General features: G+C 32.2%; 2 protein-coding genes across 2 annotated transcripts in view; both read left to right on the top strand.

The window, feature by feature from the left end:
• LOC126890531 (integrator complex subunit 14) overlaps positions 1 to 19,515 on the top strand; it is a 74,811-nt gene that overhangs the window by 13,075 nt on the left and 42,221 nt on the right. The window lies entirely within an intron of this gene.
• On the top strand, positions 7,790 to 18,497 carry LOC126890530 (dnaJ homolog subfamily C member 2-like). Its single transcript, XM_050659535.1, has 2 exons — positions 7,790 to 8,695; positions 17,185 to 18,497. Exons 1-2 carry the CDS (start codon positions 7,983 to 7,985, stop codon positions 18,335 to 18,337), a joined length of 1,866 nt encoding a protein of 621 aa, XP_050515492.1. The 5' UTR covers positions 7,790 to 7,982; the 3' UTR covers positions 18,338 to 18,497.

Here is a 19,515-nt window from a genome sequence, read left to right as displayed (position 1 = left end):
ACCACCAAATTAATACATCTTCCTCTTGGTTGATCATGTTGGCCTTTGATGGTAGTCCATAAATATTATATTACACTAATACGTCACTAAAGAGTTTTAAAAACAACTGTTCTTTACACAAAAGCAGACTACAAATCTAAAATTAAAGGAATATATGCAAACATACCTGTGACAAAGAGCACAGATACATCAGCAGTGAAGTATCGGCACAGATACATCAAGCATTTTGCATGGACAGTTAAAAGCCATTTTCTTAAAATTAAGGAAATAAGATTACGTAATCATGGTTTTATTTATCATAACAATCATGATCTCTCACCTTTCAGATTCAAATTATTGTACTGCTCTCTAGTATGTTCAGGTCTTGAATACTGCTTTGTTGTTTGATCTCCATTTCATCAAGTCTACATTGATGGATTGGGGAGCGTTCAGCGGAAGTTTCTAAGATCTTTAGCTCTTAAAGCACATATTAATATAAGAAATACTGAAAATTTCTTCATAGATTATTCTGGAATAATTTAACATTGCTACACTGAAGATCCGAAGGTTGAGAGCTGATATTATTTCTGTTTAAATTTCGAGACTTAGTGTCACACAAACGTAACTACATTTTTAATAATTTCGGTATTTTTGTGTACAGACATATCAAACTTCAATCGATTCACATGAACGTATGTTCACCTGCTTAAGTTCTGATTTGCAAATGCATATCTACATATAACGTTCAACCCCCGATATGTCTGTACACAAAAATAAAGAAAATAAAACAAAATGTAGTTACGTTTGTGTGCTCCTAAGCCCCAAACTCTAAACAACACTATTAATTATTATCCCTCGTTATTAGATAATGTGTACTTAAACATAATACATAGAACTCGACACACTGCACTCTTTTATATCCCTTTTAATAGGACTTTTGCAATGACCTGCTACTGGATCCATTTTGTTCAAACATTAATATCTTCAAAAGACAACTTGAGGAGTCTAATAATTTAAATAATATGTGATATCTTTTTATCATTTGTGATTTGATATACTGTTTTAATGTACAAATTTTATTGTTTAATTGTCTCGTATTCGTTGTTGTTTTGATGTTTATTGTACATAATCTTTAATTTACTGTGGAAATAAATAAAAATACATCAGTAAAATGGAAGAGCACCGTAGAATGGAAAGGGGCACCAATAATCATGAAAGGAACAGACATGAAAAATAGAAAAGTCAAAGAAGCAATATATGCAACACACAACACAACCATGAACAAAAATTAAATTTTAATTTAATTAAATGAATTATTAATTTAAGGAATATTACGACCCCCCACAACATCCTACGGCGGTGGGGTGGGGGTGACTTTAAAATATTAAGTAGGAACCCCCATTTTTTATTGTAGATTTCAATACCTCATAAAAAAACAAGTAAGATTTATTCAAAACATTTTTAAGGCAAGCCGCACACCAAAGAAACATAAAACGAAAAACATGAAACATGAAACGTGAAACATGTTTCATGAAACGCTGTGTCTAGGTACACGCTAACGTGTACGCAAATAAAAAAGTTAGGTACACGCGAAATAAACGCTGTGTCTAGGTACACGCTAACGTGTACGCAAATAAAAAAGTTAGGTACACGCGAAACGTCATCAATTCAGTGACCTCACTATTTAGCGTGTACTGTTTCTGGTTTTTTGCATACACGCTAACTTAAGCCGCATGTATGCTGTGGTAAGTATATACCGCGAGTGTCAGAGAGTCAGTTGGAATTTGTCTAATCGCGTTGTGTTCACATTTTAATATTGATTAGTAAAGAGTTTCTTATTTTTTTTTTGTTTAGTGTTTTTCTTTTAAATTAACTATGGAATGTGGACAATTATTTAGTTCTTTTAATGAGTTTAACATTATTTTAAAACAGTATGAAAAAGGTAAGAGACAAAAATTCATGATTAGCGGTAGCAGAAGTATTAAAGATAAAAGATACAGGGCGATTGATTAGTGTGATAAAGCTCAGTAGACCCGCTATAGTAATAGATAGTAATAAAAGTTAATAACAAAAATTGTAGCAAACTTTCAGCTTCATATTACAAAATTAGTTAAAATATCACAGAGCGTTCGATAACATAGTGGCAGACCAAACTTATGTTTTTTTAAATGGAACACCCTATATTTTATTTTATGTTCGAAATCTTCTTAACTTCCCCATTACAAAAATATAAAGGTTTATTATGTTATATAGGGTGTTTACAAAGTTATAACATATTTTCTATGAAAATGAAAATCGTAACAAGTTCAATTCCCTGTATAAATAGAAATAAACACAACAGCATTGGTTTATAGTTTATAAACTGGTATAATTAACTTACGTAGTAAACAAATCTTTAACAATATTTTGTACATTTCATGTCAACTAAAATTTATTTCGCTAACGTGAATATAATACTTTTATATACACATTGATTTATTACATTATTATTAAGTTTGAAACATCTGAATAGTTCCGCTTCCCTTCCCCTCTCCTTAATAACAAATATTTTTCTATCAAACAAACAATAAACATATCTAAATATGTAGCGTGTACCAAAATATAAAGTCACTGCGTACGCTAAATAATGACGTCACTGGCTGGATGAAATTTAATTAGCGTGTACCTAACTTTTTTATTTGCGTACACGTTAGCGTGTACCTAGACACAGTGCGAAATAAACTTCATCAAGTCAGTGACGTCATTATTTAGCGTGCGCGCAGCGATTTTATATTTTGGTACACGCTATTTTGATATGTTTGTGTTTGTTGTTTGTTTGATAGAAAATATTTTTATTAAATGAAGGGAAAGGGAAGCAAAACTATTCAGATATTTCAAACTTAATTGTAATAAAACAATATGTATATAAAAGTATATATTCAGGTTAGCAAAATAAATACCTATTCCTTAACATGATATATACAAAATACTACTAAAATAATTTTTATACGTAAGTTAATTATACCAGTTTATATTGGTGTTCATTTTTGCTGTGGTGTTTATTTTTATTTATACAGAGAGTTGAACTTGTTACGATTTTCATGTAAAATATTGGTTATAACTTTGTAAATACCCTGTATAACATAATAAACTTTTATATTTTTGTGATATGGAAGTTAAGAATATTTCGAACATAAAATAAAATATAGGGTGTTCCATTTAAAAAACATAAGTTTGGTCTGCCACTATATTATCGAACGCCCTGTAACATTCTAACTAATTTTAGTAATTTTGTAATATGAAGCTCAAGGTTTGCTAAAATTTTTGTTACTAACTTTTATTGCTATCTATTACTATAGCGGATCTACTGAGCTTTATCACACTAATCAATCACCCCGTATATTTTATCTTATTACTTCTGCTACTCTTAATCATGCATTTTTGTCTCTTATCTTTTTCATACTGTTTTAGAATGTTGTTAAACTCATTAAAAGAACTAAATCGCAATAGTTAATTTAAAACAAAACACTAAACAAGTAAAAAGAAGGAAACTCTTTACAAATTAATATTACAGTGTAAACATAACGCGATTAGACAAATTCTAACCACACTCTGACACTCGCGATACTTACAGATACTTAATACCACAGCATACACGCGGCTCAAATTAGCGTGTACCAAAAAACTCAGTCATAGTACACGCTAAATAATGACGTAAACTGGCTTGATGACGTTTAAGCGTGTACCTAATTTTTTATTTGCGTACACGTTAGCGTGTACCTAGACACAGCGTTCATGAAAATAAACGTTGTGTCTAGGTACACGCTAATGTGTACGCAAATAAAAAAGTTAGGTACACGCTTAAACGTCATCAAGTCAGTGACGTCATTATTTAGCGTGTACTATGACTGGGTTTTTTGGTACACGCTAATTTGAGCCGCGTGTATGCTGTGGTATTAAGTATCGCGAGTGTCAGAGTGTGCGGTTAGAATTTGTCCAATCGGGTTATGTGTACACTTTAATATTGATTTGTAAAGAGTTTCCTTATTTTTTACTTGTTTAGTGATTTTTTTTAAATTAACTGTATGGAGTGTGGACAATTATTTAGTTCTTTTAATGAGTTTAACAACATTCTAAAACAGTATGAAAAAGATAAGAGACAAAAATTCGTGCTTAAGCGGTAGCAGAAGTCATCATCATCATCATTCTCTTTGCCTTATCCCTATGCGGGGTCGGCTTCCCTAATTGCATTTCTCCACACAATTCTATCTTGGGCCATATCAATGTTAATCCCCTTTACCAGCATGTCCTGCCTTATCGTCTCCCCCCAGGTCTTCTTTGGTCTTCCTCTCCTACTCCTTCCAGGAATCTGCACTTCAGCTATTCTTCGTATTGGGTGGTTAACGTCTCGACGTTGAACATGACCAAACCATCTTAACCTATGCTCTCTCATTTTGGCGTCAATTGGTGCCACACCTAGACTTCCCCTAATATACTCATTTCTAATTTTATCCTTCTTTGTCACTCCACTCATCCATCTAAGCATTCTCATTTCCGCCACATGCATTCGCTGTTCCTCTTTCTTTTTCACTGCCCAACATTCAGTTCCGTACATCATAGCTGGTCTTATGGCTGTTTTATAGAATTTTCCCTTCAGCTTCATTGGAATTTTTCTGTCACACAACACACCACTCGCTTCTTTCCACTTCATCCATCCAGCCCTAATTCTACTGCATGCATCTCCATCTATTTCTCCATTACTCTGTAATACCGATCCTAGGTACTTAAAACTATTGCTTTTTACAATCATTTCACCATCCAAAGATACCATTTTATTTGTAGTAGCTCCATCTTTAAATGAACATTCCAAATACTCTGTTTTTGTCCTACTAAGTTTTATACCTTTTTCCTCCAGAGCTTGTCTCCACTGTTCCAGTTTTTGTTCTAAGTCTCTTTCACTATTTCCTACTAACACGACATCATCAGCATACATTAAGCACCATGGAATGTTACCCTGTATTTTCGCTGTTATTTGGTCCAAAACTAATGAGAATAAATACGGACTAAGCACAGAACCTTGATGCAATCCTACTTTCACATGAAATTTATCAGTCTCTCCCACACCTGTTCTAACACTAGTCGTTACTCCCTCATACATATCCCTCACAATCTTTACATATTCACCAGGGACTCCTTTCTTATTGAGTGCCCACCAAAGAATCTCTCGAGGAACTCTATCATATGCTTTCTCAAGATCAATGAATATCATATGAGCGTTTGTTTCTTTACTCCTGTATTTTTCCATCAACTGTCTTATAATGAAAATTGCATCTGTTGTTGATCTACCCTGCATAAAGCCAAATTGATTCTCGGATATTTCGGTCTCTTCACGTATCCGTCTATCAATTACTCTTTCCCATATTTTCATGGTGTGGCTAAGCAGTTTTATAGCCCTGTAGTTTGTACATTGTTGTATATCTCCCTTGTTTTTGTAAACAGGTACCAGTATACTGCTTCTCCATTCGTCTGGCATTTGTCCAACTTCCATAATTCTATTAAATAGACCTGCTAGCCACCTTGTTCCTGTCTCTCCCAATGCTCTCCATACTTCCCCAGGAATATCATCTGGTCCTACCGCTTTTCCTTTCTTTATTTTTTGAAGCGCTTGAGCCACTTCCTCGTTGGTTATTTTGGTGACCATTGCTGCTACTGTCTCCGTTGACTCTACAGGCTGTCTGTCAAATTCTTCATTTAATAAGCTGTCAAAGTACTTTCTCCATCTCTTTTTGACATCCCTTTCGTGAACTAGTATTTTATTATTTTCATCTCGGATACATCTAATCTGATTAAAATCTTTTGCTTTCTTTGCTCTCCGTTTGGCTATTTTATATATCTTCGTTTCGCCTTCCCTGGTATCAAGTTGATCGTATAGGTTTGAATACGCTTCTGCTTTAGCTTTTGCTACTGCTACTTTCGCTTCCTTTTTGGCGACCATATAGTTTTGAAGTAATAAGATAAAATATACGGGGCGATTGATTAGTGTGATAAAGCTCAGAAGATCCGCTATAGTAATAGATAGCAATAAAAGTTAGTATCAAAAATTTTAGCAAACTTTGAGCTTCATATTACAAAATTACTAAAATTAATTAGAATGTTACAGGGCGTTCGATAATATACTGGCGGACCAAACTTATGTTTTTTAAATGGAACACCCTATATTTTATTTTATGTTCGAAATCTTTTTAACTTCCATATCACAAAAATATAAAGGTTTATTATGTTATACAGGATATTTACAAAGTTATAACCAATTTTCTATGAAAATCGAAACAAGTTCAACTCCCTGTATAAATAAAAATAAACACCAAATAAACTGATATAATTAACTTACATATAAAAATTATTTTAGCAGTATGTTGTATATATCATGTTAACTAATATTTATTTTGTTTAACCTGAATATATACTTTTATATGCATATTGTTTTATTACAATTAAGTTTGAAACATCTGAATAGTTTTGCTTCTCTTCCCCTTCCCTTAATAAAAATATTTTCTACCAAACAAACAACAAACACTAAAAATATCAAAATAGCGTGTACCAAAATATAAAGTCACCGCGCACGCTTAATAATGACGTCACTGGCTTGATGAAGTTTAATTCGCGTGTACCTATCTTTTTTATTTGCGTACACGTTAGCGTGTACCTAGACACAGCGGAAAATAAAACACTGCTAAACAAATCTCAAAGTCCGCCTACCAATGAAACGAGTGTGATTCATGCTCATGATACATTTTTATTTTCGGAGAGTTTCATAAATGGCCGGACGTATATTTGTTTAGCAGTGTTTCATTTCCATGAAACGTAATTTACATAGAATTGTTGATAGATGGCGCTGTAATTGGAAAAATACGATTTATTAGCGCCATCTATCAACACATCTAAAAATGTCTTAATAAAAAAATGTTACTTTTTTATGAGGTATTGAAATCTGCAATAAAAAATGGGAGTTCCTATTTAAGATTTTAAAGTTACCTCCCCACCTCTGTAGGATGTTGTGGGGGTAGTATTTAGTATTATTCCATAGTTTTTTGAAAAATATTAAACACATGTTTTTTGGTTTTTTATTTGGAAGTGTATTTCTCGTGATATTAGACCGTTTCTATAACTTATCTAGGGTATCAGGATAAATAGTTTTTCCCGATAGTCGCTTATTTTGCGTAATCAATCCGAATTTACACCAAAAAATGTGAGTTCTTATTTGTGATTTTAAAGTTACCCTCCACTCCCACATATTTTTCAGTTTTTTGATCGGATGTATATTTCGCGAGATATTCGACGGTCCCGCTACTTTTGGGACACCCTATATAAAAATCGACGGGTCTCTGCGTTTTTTAAGATTTTTTAAAACAAGCACAGAAGTATTTTTTATTCCATGTCCATAAGTGCCTTCCACACTTTAGATACTTTTATTATTTAAAATTTCATAAAATAATAATATATGAAATTTTTCAGGTTTCATTTGGCTACAGAAAAAAAGTTAAGTTGGTAGTTTATAAAAAAAAATTTTTAGTTCAAAATCTCATTCTAATGACAGGTACAGTGTTGCCTATGTTCGAATAATTTTTAGAAACTATTAAAATCAAAATTTATACATAATTACTTTGTGAAATTTAGACCATAATAGCTATTGATATACATATATCTAAAAATAAATAAACCCTGGCTTTAGGAGTTTTAAAAGGAAATAGGAGAAAAAAAATTTATGGGTATTAAATGTCAATGTCAAATTTAATGGTTCATGCCATGTTCATGTGTACCAACATGATTCCATCGATTCCATCCTCTTTTATATGGGTTTTTAGACGTTCGCCATGCGGGAAATTATGTTTAATGTTATAAATTATTAAAGTACGTTATAACCGTCAAATAAACCAACTACATTAAATTCGGACGTCCATATTTAGTGTAATTAAAGTTCAACGATTTTTGTGGGTGCCGTAAGAGGTTATGCGATAGTAAACATGGGAGAAGCCAGAATTGCAAAAAGTGGTATTTGCACAGCAGTCGCACTTAGATATTACTTTATTTACGAAAATGTAGGCGCTGGAGAACCTGAACTACGCTTTGTGCAACATCCCTTAATCGAATTAGAAGTTGATATACCAAAAGAGGACAAAGAGGAAGAACTAACTCCAGAAACCGTGGACTATGAAGACGATGTTGAATACTTGAGAAGTTTAGACCCTAAAGAATGGAAGTCCCAAGACCATTACAAAGTCCTAGGTATCCCAAACATAAGATACAAAGCAACAGATGACATTATCAAAACGGCATACAGGAAGAAAGTCTTAAAGCATCATCCTGACAAACGTAAAGCTCTAGGGGAAGAAATCAAAACAGATGATGACTATTTTACCTGTATAACAATGGCTTATGAAACTCTAGGAAATATAAGTAGGAGAAGAGCGTATGATTCTGTCGATCCACAATTCGACAATGATCTACCTTGTACTAGTGATATAAAAAAAGACTTTTATAAAACGTTTACTTATTACTTTGACTTAAACTCCCGATGGTCTGAAAAAACACGGGTGCCCAAATTAGGAACTGAAAATTCGACAAGGGAAGAGGTGGAACACTTTTATTCATTTTGGTATGATTTTAAATCATGGAGGGAATATTCGTATGAAGACGAAGAGGATAAAGATAAATGTCAAGATCGTGATGAGAGAAGGTAAGTTTATTCATAGTAATATTACTGCCTATTTATCTATTGCCCTTCATTTGTCTAAAGTTGAACATAGGCTATTTATTTTTCCTCTCTTCTCGGTTCAGTGCTAATCCTATCCATCTGGTCCGTGCGTTTTTTTTTAGGTCATCTGACCATCTCATGTGGTCTACCCTTTCTTTCCTCTTTTATGGTCCCAAGGTCTCCAGTGGGCATATCGCTTCATTCCATCCTAGAACTTAGATACTTAGAACTTGATCCTCTGTCTACTGGATGAGTTAATTTCGATCTCATCTTCATTTTTAAATTGGTTGACAGAATTATAAATTCACCTGAACTGCTTCAATTGGACGTCTCTTAAGCTGACAGAGCAAGGTCAGCAGAATCGAAAAATTTTTTGTGCAAAATTTAAGGCTAATTAAAGGCTAATTAAATGCCCTAATTAAAAATTTAGGGCTCAATTAGTTTGCCGTAAAATGAATGTTCTGCTAGCTTAAGTTTAAGTCAGCAGAACAATGCGAAAAACAGTGCTAAAACTATTTAATTCGCAATTCTATTGAGCCCTGAATTAAAGGCTATTTAAAGGCTCTAAGAAAAACCAAAAATGAAATTGATTGAATAAACGATTTTCCGAAAAATTAACCATATCTATAATCAGAAATTCGAACCAGCAGAGCAATACAGAAAAAGTTATAAAAACTATTTAAATCGAAATTTATTCAACGTCATATTTAAAGGCTATTTAAAGGCTCTAAGAAAAACCTATAATGAAATTGATTGAAAAAACGGTTTTTCTTGGAGCCTTGGAATAACCTTTAAATATGACGTTGAATAAATTTCGATTTAAATAGTTTTTATAACTTTTTCTGTATTGCTCTGCTCATTCGAGCTTCTGATTATAGAAATGGTAAATTTTTCGGAAAATCGTTTTTCCAATCAATTTCATTTTCGGTTTTCCTTAGAGCCTTTAAAGAGCCTTTAAATATGACGTTGGATTAATTTCGTTTAAAATAGTTTTTATTACTTTTTCGGCATTGCTCTGCTCGTTCGAGCTTCGGATTATAGAAATGGTTAAGTTTTCGGACAATCGTTTTTCCAATCAATTTCATTTTCGGTTTTTCTTAGAGCCTTTAAATAGTCTTTAAATATGACGTTGGATTAAATTCGATTAAAATAGTTTTTATTACTTTTTCTGCATTGCTTTGCTGGTTCAAACTTCTGATTATAGATATGGTAAATTTTTCGGAAAATCGTTCTTCCAATCAATTTCATTTTTGGTTTTTCTTAGAGCCTTTAAAGAGCTTTTAAATATCACGTTGGATAAATTTCGTTTAAAATAGTTTTTATAACTTTTTCTGTATTGCTCTGCTCGTTCGAGCTTCTGATAATAGAAATGTTAAATTTTTCGGATAATCGTTTTTCCAATCAATTTCATTTTCGGTTTTCCTTAGAGCCTTTAAAGAGCCTTTAAATATCACGTTGGATAAATTTCGTTTAAAATAGTTTTTATAACTTTTTCTGTATTGCTCTGCTCGTTCGAGCTTCTGATAATAGAAATGTTAAATTTTTCGGATAATCGTTTTTCCAATCAATTTCATTTTCGGTTTTCCTTAGAGCCTTTAAAGAGTCTTCAAATATGACGTTGGATAAATTTCGTTTAAAATAGTTTTTATTACTTTTTTTGCATTGCTCTGCTGGTTCGAGCTTCTGATTAGAGAAATGGTTAAGTTTTCGGAAAATCGTTTTTCCAATCAATTTCATTATAAGTTTTTCTTAGAGCCTTTAAATAGCCTTTAAATATGACGTTGAATAAATTTCGATTTAAATAGTTTTTATAACTTTTTCTGTATTGCTCTGCTCGTTCGAGCTTGTGATTATAGAAATGGTAAATTTTTCGGAAAATCGTTTTTCCAATCAATTTCATTTTCGGTTATTCTTAGAGCCTTTAAATAGCCTTTAAATATGACGTTGGATTGAATTCGATTCAAATAGTTTTTATTACTTTTTCTGCATTGCTCTGCTGGTTCGAACTTCTGATCATAGATATGGTAAATTTTTCGGAAAATCGTTTTTCCAATCAATTTCATTTTTGGTTTTTCTTAGAGCCTTTAAAGAGCCTTTAAATATGACGTTGGATAAATTTCGATTGAAATAGTTTTTATTTCTTTTTCTGCATTGCTCTGCTCGTTCGAGCTTCTGATTATAGAAATGGTTAAGTTTTCGGAAAATCGTTTTTCCAATCAATTTCATTTTCGGTTTATCTTAGAGCCTTTAAAGAGCCTTTAAATATGACGTTGGATAAATTTCGTTTAAAATAGTTTTTATTTCCTTTTCTGCATTGCTCTGCTCGTTCGAGCTTCTGATTATAGACATGGTAAATTTTTCGGAAAATCGTTTTTCCAATCAATTTTATTTTCGGTTTTTCTTAGAGCCTTTAAAAAGCCTTTAAATATGACGTTATATAAATTTCGATTTAAATAGTTTTTATAACTTTTTCTGTATTGCTCTGCTCGTTCGAGCTTCTGATTATAGAAATGGGAAATTTTTCGGAAAATCGTTTTTCCAATCAATTTCATTTTCGGTTTTTCTTAGAGCCTTTAAATAGCCTTTAAATATGACGTTGGATTAAATTCGATTAAAATAGTTTTTATTACTTTTTCTGCATTGCTCTGCTGGTTCGAACTTCTGATTATAGATATGGTTAATTTTTCGGAAAATCGTTTATTCAATCAATTTCATTTTTGGTTTTTCTTAGAGCCTTTAAATAGCCTTTAATTCAGGGCTCAATAGAATTGCGAATTAAATAGTTTTAGCACTGTTTTTCGCATTGTTCTGCTGACTTAAACTTAAGCTAGCAGAACATTCATTTTACGGCAAACTAATTGAGCCCTAAATTTTTAATTAGGGCATTTAATTAGCCTTTAATTAGCCTTAAATTTTGCACAAAAAATTTTTCGATTCTGCTGACCTTGCTCTGCCAGCTTAAGAGACGTTTCAATTGGTTTGTTTCCACATTCCTTCCTGTGTCCTTCGTGAGAATACACTATTTCATATTCCTTTTCGTCGAACTAATTATTCTGTGAATATAGGTCTGGTCAGACTTCTTGCTCATGCTAATCGGTTGCCTCATGAGACAGATTTTTTTAACTTGTCCTTAAGTGCCTTTAAACAATCTCTGAAGCGTTAAATTTAATCGTATTTCTATATACATATTTATTTTATGATTTTGCAATTGTTTGTAATTTTTATAAATGTTGCTTAATTGTACATTTTTTGTCAATGAGCTTGCCCCGTTTATTAACAATAAATAAATAAATAAATTTTTTCGAATGTCACCCATGTGAGTCTTATTCTCCTTTTTATTTCTGCTGTTTGATTTTTTTTACTCAGTTTCACTATTTGCCCTAGGTATATGTACTCAGGCGCGGATTTAGAAATTCATAATAGGGGGGTCAGACGAAATATTTTATTGTCCAGATTTAGCCATATGACTCACACTTACTCTAAGGATAAAATTCAGTCATCTCAGATACCTACGGTATCAAAAGAATTGAGCTCTGGTTGACAGAAAAAAATAATAAATAATAAAAAAATACTTATAGACTAAATACAAAAGGGGGTCCATGGACCCGTTGACCCCCCTCTGTATCCGCGCCTGTATGTACTCCTTGACTTTCTGTATTGTACTTGTTCCTATTTGCATGGTTTCATTGTCCTCTTCTATGTTAGTCATATATTGTTTTTGTGTAGTTCATTTTTTAGACCTATCTCGTTTGCTTCCTTGTCCAATTGTGTCATCATTTCGTTAATATCTTTCATTTTGTTAATATCACCACTATGTCATCTGCATATCTCAGGTTATTCAGCACTTGTCCATTGATGTTGATTCCTTTGTTGTGCCATTAAATTTTTTTGAATATATCTTCTAGTGCTTGTGTAAATAATTTTTTTGGATATGGTGTCCCCTTGTCTAATTCCTCTTTATTTTTATTGGTTTGGTGTGGATGTTTTATTGTGATTGTTGCTTTTTCGTAGATCTTTTTAAACATTTCTGTGTATCTGTAGTCGATAATATTACTGTAGTGCAGGAGTGGCCAAACTTTCTTAACAGTGTGCCACTATCTGTTTATGAAAAGTTAGTCGTGCCACCAAAAATTTTCTAACAAAAAATTTAATAGGTATGTGGAATTTGTATGAAATAACAAAAAATATATGTAGCTATAATAGTATATTATTCCACGAGCATGTAATGATGGCTATTACTCACGATGATGAAGTTTGCGACACGAGCGAAAGCAAGTGTCGTAATTCATCAGAGTGAGTAATAGCCATTACATGCGAGTAGAATACTATACTTTTTTTAGGACCTATTTTATTTTAAATAGTAAAAAAATATAATTATCAACTACTCGAGATTGTTTATTAATTTATTACTAGTAGTACAGTACATGTTTATGGTTGATGTGGTTAATGTGGCTTGTGAATCTGAATTTTCTTAATTAAATCTTGAATGTTGGGGTCAATTTTTGTTACAGCTAATCAAATTAGATTTTTCAAATGATTATTGGTTAATTTTGAACGATATTGTGATTTTTCATAACATTCATAATTGAAAACATTTCTTCACAAACATACATCGAACCAAAACGACAACAATACCGCAAAGCAAAATTGTGAAGATATGGAAAATCATCTGTGGAAACGTATTTCCAAAATTCAATATAATTTGAATTACTTGTACTTGAAACAGGCTCGTTATGTTTATTTTTCAACAAAATATTACTTTGCAAATCTATTATTTCCATTTGGAATTCCAGCGGATAATTTTCAACGTCTTTAAGTGAAATGGAAAAAGGGTTTGTGAAAAGTTGAATATTTTTATTTTCCTCCTGGAAATCCTGAAATCTCGTAATAAATGAGCTTTGAAGACTTGACATTAAATTTTTAAACTTATCGTAATTTGGAACATTATTTAATTTGATGGCTAATTCCTTCATGAATTTAAAATGAGTGAGTTTTTTTTTCATTAAAATCTGAATAAAAAAGTGATATTTTGTTTTTGAACGAGCTTACGTGGCTAACTAAGGTTGGAAAAATACAATCTTTTCCTTGTAATCTTAAATTTAATATGTTCAAATGTCCCATTATATCCGCAAGGAAAGCTAAATCCCATAGCCAGTCTTCATTTTTCAACAGAGAGCACTCGTTTGGCAATTCCTCATTCCCCTCCAAAAATTGCAAAACACACTCTTTCAAATTCCAAAAACAGACTTGAAGCGTCTCGCACAAAAGTTGAGAATCAACTGAGTAGAGAATAACGTGAACGTGAAGTTAATTTTTTTTAAATTTTTTTTTATTTTTCCAAAAAATCCTTGCATGCCACTTCTAAGACACCGCCGTGCCACACCGTGGCACGCGTGCCGTGGTTTGGCCACCCCTGCTGTAGTGAGTAGAAATGTCTTTAATCTCTGTACAAGTTGAACGGATCTAAAAAATTGAGAGTTATTTCTACTGTTTATAAACATCTTCTTCTTCTAATGGCGCTACAACCCTTTGTGGGTCTTGGCCTGCTTAAGCATTTAAGTTAAATGTTCTTCCATTCTGCCCTGTCGGATACTCTCCTTAGCCACTGCCTGGTGTTCATGGTTTTAAGATCCTCCTCCACGTCATATATCCATATTTTACAGGCCCTTCTTCTTGTTCTATTTCCTTGGGGCTTCCATCTCTGGATTACTTTTACAGCTCGATTATCTGACATTCTTTCTGCCAAGCCAGTTTAGTCTTTGTGACTTTAGAAATCTTATAATATCTGCGCTCCATACTAGTTCATCCAGCTCCTAGTTCATTTTAATTCTCCTCAAACCATTGCTGCAATGGGTTGGTCCAAATATCTTTCTTAGTATTTAGTACTCAAATATTCTCAGTAGATTTTCAACAGTGGTTGAGATGTTCCACGTTTTACATCCATATGTGACCACTGGTCTGATTACTGTTTTGTAGATTCTAAGCTTAGACTCACGATTCAGTAACTTATTTTTCATTAAGTCTTTTTATGCAGAAAAGCACTTATTACCACTAAGAAACCTTGCTTGTATTTCTTGACCTTGCTTGTATTTCTTGACTGGCGTTGTTGTTGTCATTTATTATTGAGCCTAGATAGGGAAAAGTGAAGGCATATTCGTAGGTATGGTTGTCTATCTTCAGATTCTCATGTTGATTCAACTTTAAAAGTTCCCTCTTTGGCATTACTCATTACTAATACCATCTACAAATCAAAGCCTATTGTTGAAAACGATTTATGACTTTTTTTTATTAGTATACTTGTCTAAAAAAGTCTTTGTTTTTACATAGCTATTGTAATTTTCTTCTTGTTTCTGTAATTGTAAGTTTAGGGTATCCCTGTATAGCTACTGCATCTTATTTTTTATTTTGGCATATTCTAAGTAGGTATATTTTGTACATTACAGATATACAGGGTGTAACAAAAATACAGGTCATAAATTAAATCACATATTCTGGGGCCAAAAATAGTTCGAATGACTAACTTACCTTAGTACAAATATGCACATAAAAAAAGTTATAGCCCTTTGAAGATACAAAATGAAAATCGATTTTTTCGAATATATCGAAAACTATTAGAGATTTTTTTATTGAAAATGGATATGTGGCATTCTTATGGCAGGAGCATCTTAAAGAAAAATTATAGTGAAATTTGTGCACCCCATAAAAATTTTATGGGGATTTTGTTCCCTTAAACCCCCCCAAACTTTTGTGTACGTCTCAATTAAATTATTATTGTGGTACCATTAGCTAAATTTAATATTCTTAAAACTTTTTTGCCTCTTAGTATTTTTTCTATAGGGCAGTTTTTATCGATTTGAGGCCTATTTTTTAATAGTTTACATAAAAATTTTATGGGGGCTTTGTTCTTTTAAACCCACCAAATGTTTGTGTACGTTCCAATTAAAATATTGCTGCAGTACCATTAGTTAAACACAGTGTTTTTAGAACTTTTTTGCCTCTTTGTATTTTTTCGAGAAGGCACCTTTTATCGAGATATGGCTTCTTTTTTAATACGGTTCAAAATATAATTAAAAATGTAAATCATACATAAACTTTTTTGCCTCTTTGTATTTTTTCGAGAAGGCACCTTTTATCGAGATATGGCTTCTTTTTTAATACGGTTCAAAATATAATTAAAAATGTAAATCATACATAAATTTTCATATTATTACCAAGTCTCCACAATCTTACTTAACCATATACAAATATGTGGTGGATTTGACAAAAATATTCAAAATATCTCGATAAAAACTGACTTTTCGAAAAAGTACTAAGAGCCAAAAAAGTTTTAAAAATATTGTGTTTAAGTAATGGTACTACAATAATAATTTAATTGGAACGTACACAAAAGTTTGGGGGGTCTAAAGGAACTAAACCCCCATAAAATTTTTATAGGGTGTCCAAATTTCACTATAATTTTTTCTTAAGATCCTACTGTCATAAGAATGCCATGTGTCCATTTTCAATAAAAAATCTTTAATAGTTTTCGATATATTGGAAAAAATCGATTTTCATTTTGTAACTTCAAAGGGTTATAACTTTTTTTATATGCACATTTGTACTAAGGTAAGTTAGGTTCAATCAAACTGTTTTTGGTCCCAGAATAGGTGGTTAAATTTATGACCTGTATTTTCGTTACACCCTGTATTTAAACAGTATAAAACTTCTAAGTACATTCGTCTTAAGTTCTTCCATGTATGGTATGGATGTGTGGAAGGTACAAGTGGTAACAATTTTATGTGTCCCACAATCATAATTTTACACCCTCCGTAATCATGTGCAATCTAGTATTGTGTTTCATTCTTGCTCTGTGGTAACACCTTCACTAATTTTTGCCTTTCTGTACTGCAAAAGTTTCAGAAATCACAAGAGTATTCAATAAAGTTGTTTTTTACCTCTGTTCTTCCTTACAAATTTCTAACGAATACTAGAGTAATATGAATACTAAGTTCTACTAATTTTAAATCATTATAAAATATTTATTAAGAAGTTCTGAAGCTATTTCCTTGTGACATAATTATGTAATTCACTGTTTTATTTGGGAAATAAATTTTAGTTTGAAATTAATTTATTGACATTTCGTCGTAAAGTTGTCTACTTTAAAATGTATGTGTCTGAGTTGTCAATATGAATGAGTCAGATTAAATTAAATTATCAGAAGAATTTTTTACCAAGCAACATAATCAAAATTTTTTTAATGTATTAATATTTTGTATTTCGATAACGACTTCCAAAGTGGAAGTCGAAATGTCAATAATTTAATTTCAAACTAAAATTGTGGCTTTATATCCCAAATAAAACAGTAAATTTATTAAAAAGGTTATATATAATAGTTACTAACCTTATTTTAGTTTCACAGTTAAAGTAATTTAATTTAATGTAATGCTAACGATTAATTTAAAATATTAAAATTGATTTTTATTTATTTTTAGGTATGTGGATAAGTTAAACAAAGCTGAGAGGTTAAGAAAGAAAAAAGAAGAAATGTCCAGAATACGCCAGTTAGTAGACTTATCCTATAGTAACGATCCTAGAATTGCGAAATTTAAACAAGAAGACAAGGAGAAGAAACTAGCAGCAAAAAGAGCCAAGCAAAATGCAGCACAGGCGAAAAAAGAAGAGGAAGAGAGGATTCTAAAGGAAGCTCAGTTGGCGAAAGAACAAGCCGAAGCAGCTGAGAGAGCTAAAATCGAAGCAAAGAGACAAGAGAGAGAAGTACAAAAAAAGGCGCTGAAGAAAGAAAGAAAAATTCTGAGAGATATTTGTAAATCGAATAATTATTATGCAGACAATGACGATCAGAACTTGTCTTATATGACAGCAATAGAAGGGATGTGTGAAAGGTTATCTTTAACTGAATTAGAAGATTTAAATAAGAATTTAAAAAATAATGGAAAGTCCGCTTTTGTAAAAGCCATTAAAGAGAATGAAGCTTATTTACAAAAAGAAAGGATGGACTTACTAAATTCAGCTAAAAGTAAAGTTAACACTGAAAATAATACTACTGCTGTTGTTATGGTAGCACCTGATTGGAACGAAGAGAACGTCCAGTTACTAGTTAAAGCTGTTAATCTTTTCCCTGCAGGTACGAACCAAAGGTGGGATGTTGTGTCGAACTTTATCAACCAACATGGTACTTTCTCACAAAACAGCAACAAGTTCAACGCTAAAATGGTACTTTCTAAAGCAAAAGATCTTCAAAACACGGATTTCTCTAAAAACAATCTTAAGGAAGTTGCGAATAAGCAAGCGTTTGACAATTTCAAGAAGGACAAGAAAAGTGTTCTTAACATTACTGAATCTGATATATCTAAAAAATTAGACGAAGTCAATTTAAACGATAGTGCGAAAAAACCGACGACTAACGGAGAAGCGAAACCGAAGGCTGATCTGCCTTGGACGACCGGTGAGCAACAACTCTTAGAACAAGCTTTGAAAACCTATCCTGCTTCTACGCCAGAAAGATGGGATAAGATCTCAGAATGTATACCTAACAGATCGAAAAAGGACTGTATGAAGAGATATAAAGATTTAGTGGAAACAATTAAAGCGAAAAAGGCTGCACAGGCTGCTGTGACTAAATAATACTTTTGAATCTTAGGTCATTTAAATTATATTTATTTAGCAATAACTAAATGATTATTAGTTGTGAACTTTCCTTTGTTATAATGAAATTAAAGATCCCATCCAGAACCGATGTTGTATTATTTCTTTATTTCTAACAATAAATTACTTTTTATTACGATTATTTTTTTATTTTTATCATCGTTATTCATACTCAATTATATTTTCAAACCTATTGTTTTTTCTACATTTACAAGTTTGACAGGACAAACCTTCGGAAAAATAAAAAACAACGACCATAACATCACAAAGAGCTAAGTATGTAAACATCTTCTTCTTCTTCCTTTTTATAAGCAATTCTGCTTGTTCATTTGCGGATTGATACCTCTATGGAAGGTTGTCACTCCATCTTTTGCACGGTCGGCCGATACTTCTTCTGCCGATTGGTGATTTATCTCGTGCTATTTTAACCACACGTGTCTCCTCCATTCTGGTTATGTGGTTGTTCCATTCTTTTTTTCTATTTAGTGTCCATTCGTTTATACACTGTATGTTACATTGTCTTCTAATATCTTCGCTCCTCTTTCGATCTCTCAGTGTAATTCTTCTCAGTACTCTCATCTCTGCCGTTTCCAGTAGTCTTTGTGTTGTGGCTGTGTCTGGTCTTGTTTCTGATGCATATGTCATTATTGGTCTTACACTGGCTTTATAAATTCGTGACTTCATCTCGGTGTTAATATGTTTCGTCATATAGTGTTATTAAGGCATCCTGCCAATCTATTTACTTTTTGTACTTGATTTCTCACTTCTTTGTCTAGATCTCCGTAACTTGACAATGTAATTCCAAAGTATTTTACTTCCATTACTTGTTCAATACTGATACCATCAATTTCTATTTTGCATCTGATTGGTTCTTTACTGATTACTATTGTTTTTTTTTTCTGAGATGAAATTGTCATATTGAATTCTTTTGCTCTTATGTTAAATCTGTGAACTAATCTTTGCAGACTATCTTCATCTTGGGCTATCAATATTGCGTCGTCTGCGTAGCAAAGTATTTTTACTTCTTTGTTTCCCATTCTATATCCTCTTCCTTTGTTGACGTTTTTGATGATTTCATCCATGATTAAATTGAAAGGCATAGGACGCGATGAGTTTCCCTGTCTTATTCCGCTGCCTATATCTATCTATTCTGACTT

The sequence above is a fragment of the Diabrotica virgifera genome, chromosome 8 (genome assembly GCF_917563875.1).
Source record: "Diabrotica virgifera virgifera chromosome 8, PGI_DIABVI_V3a".
Taxonomy (NCBI): Eukaryota; Metazoa; Arthropoda; class Insecta; order Coleoptera; family Chrysomelidae; genus Diabrotica; species Diabrotica virgifera.
This window is presented reverse-complemented; position numbering and strand designations above follow the sequence as displayed.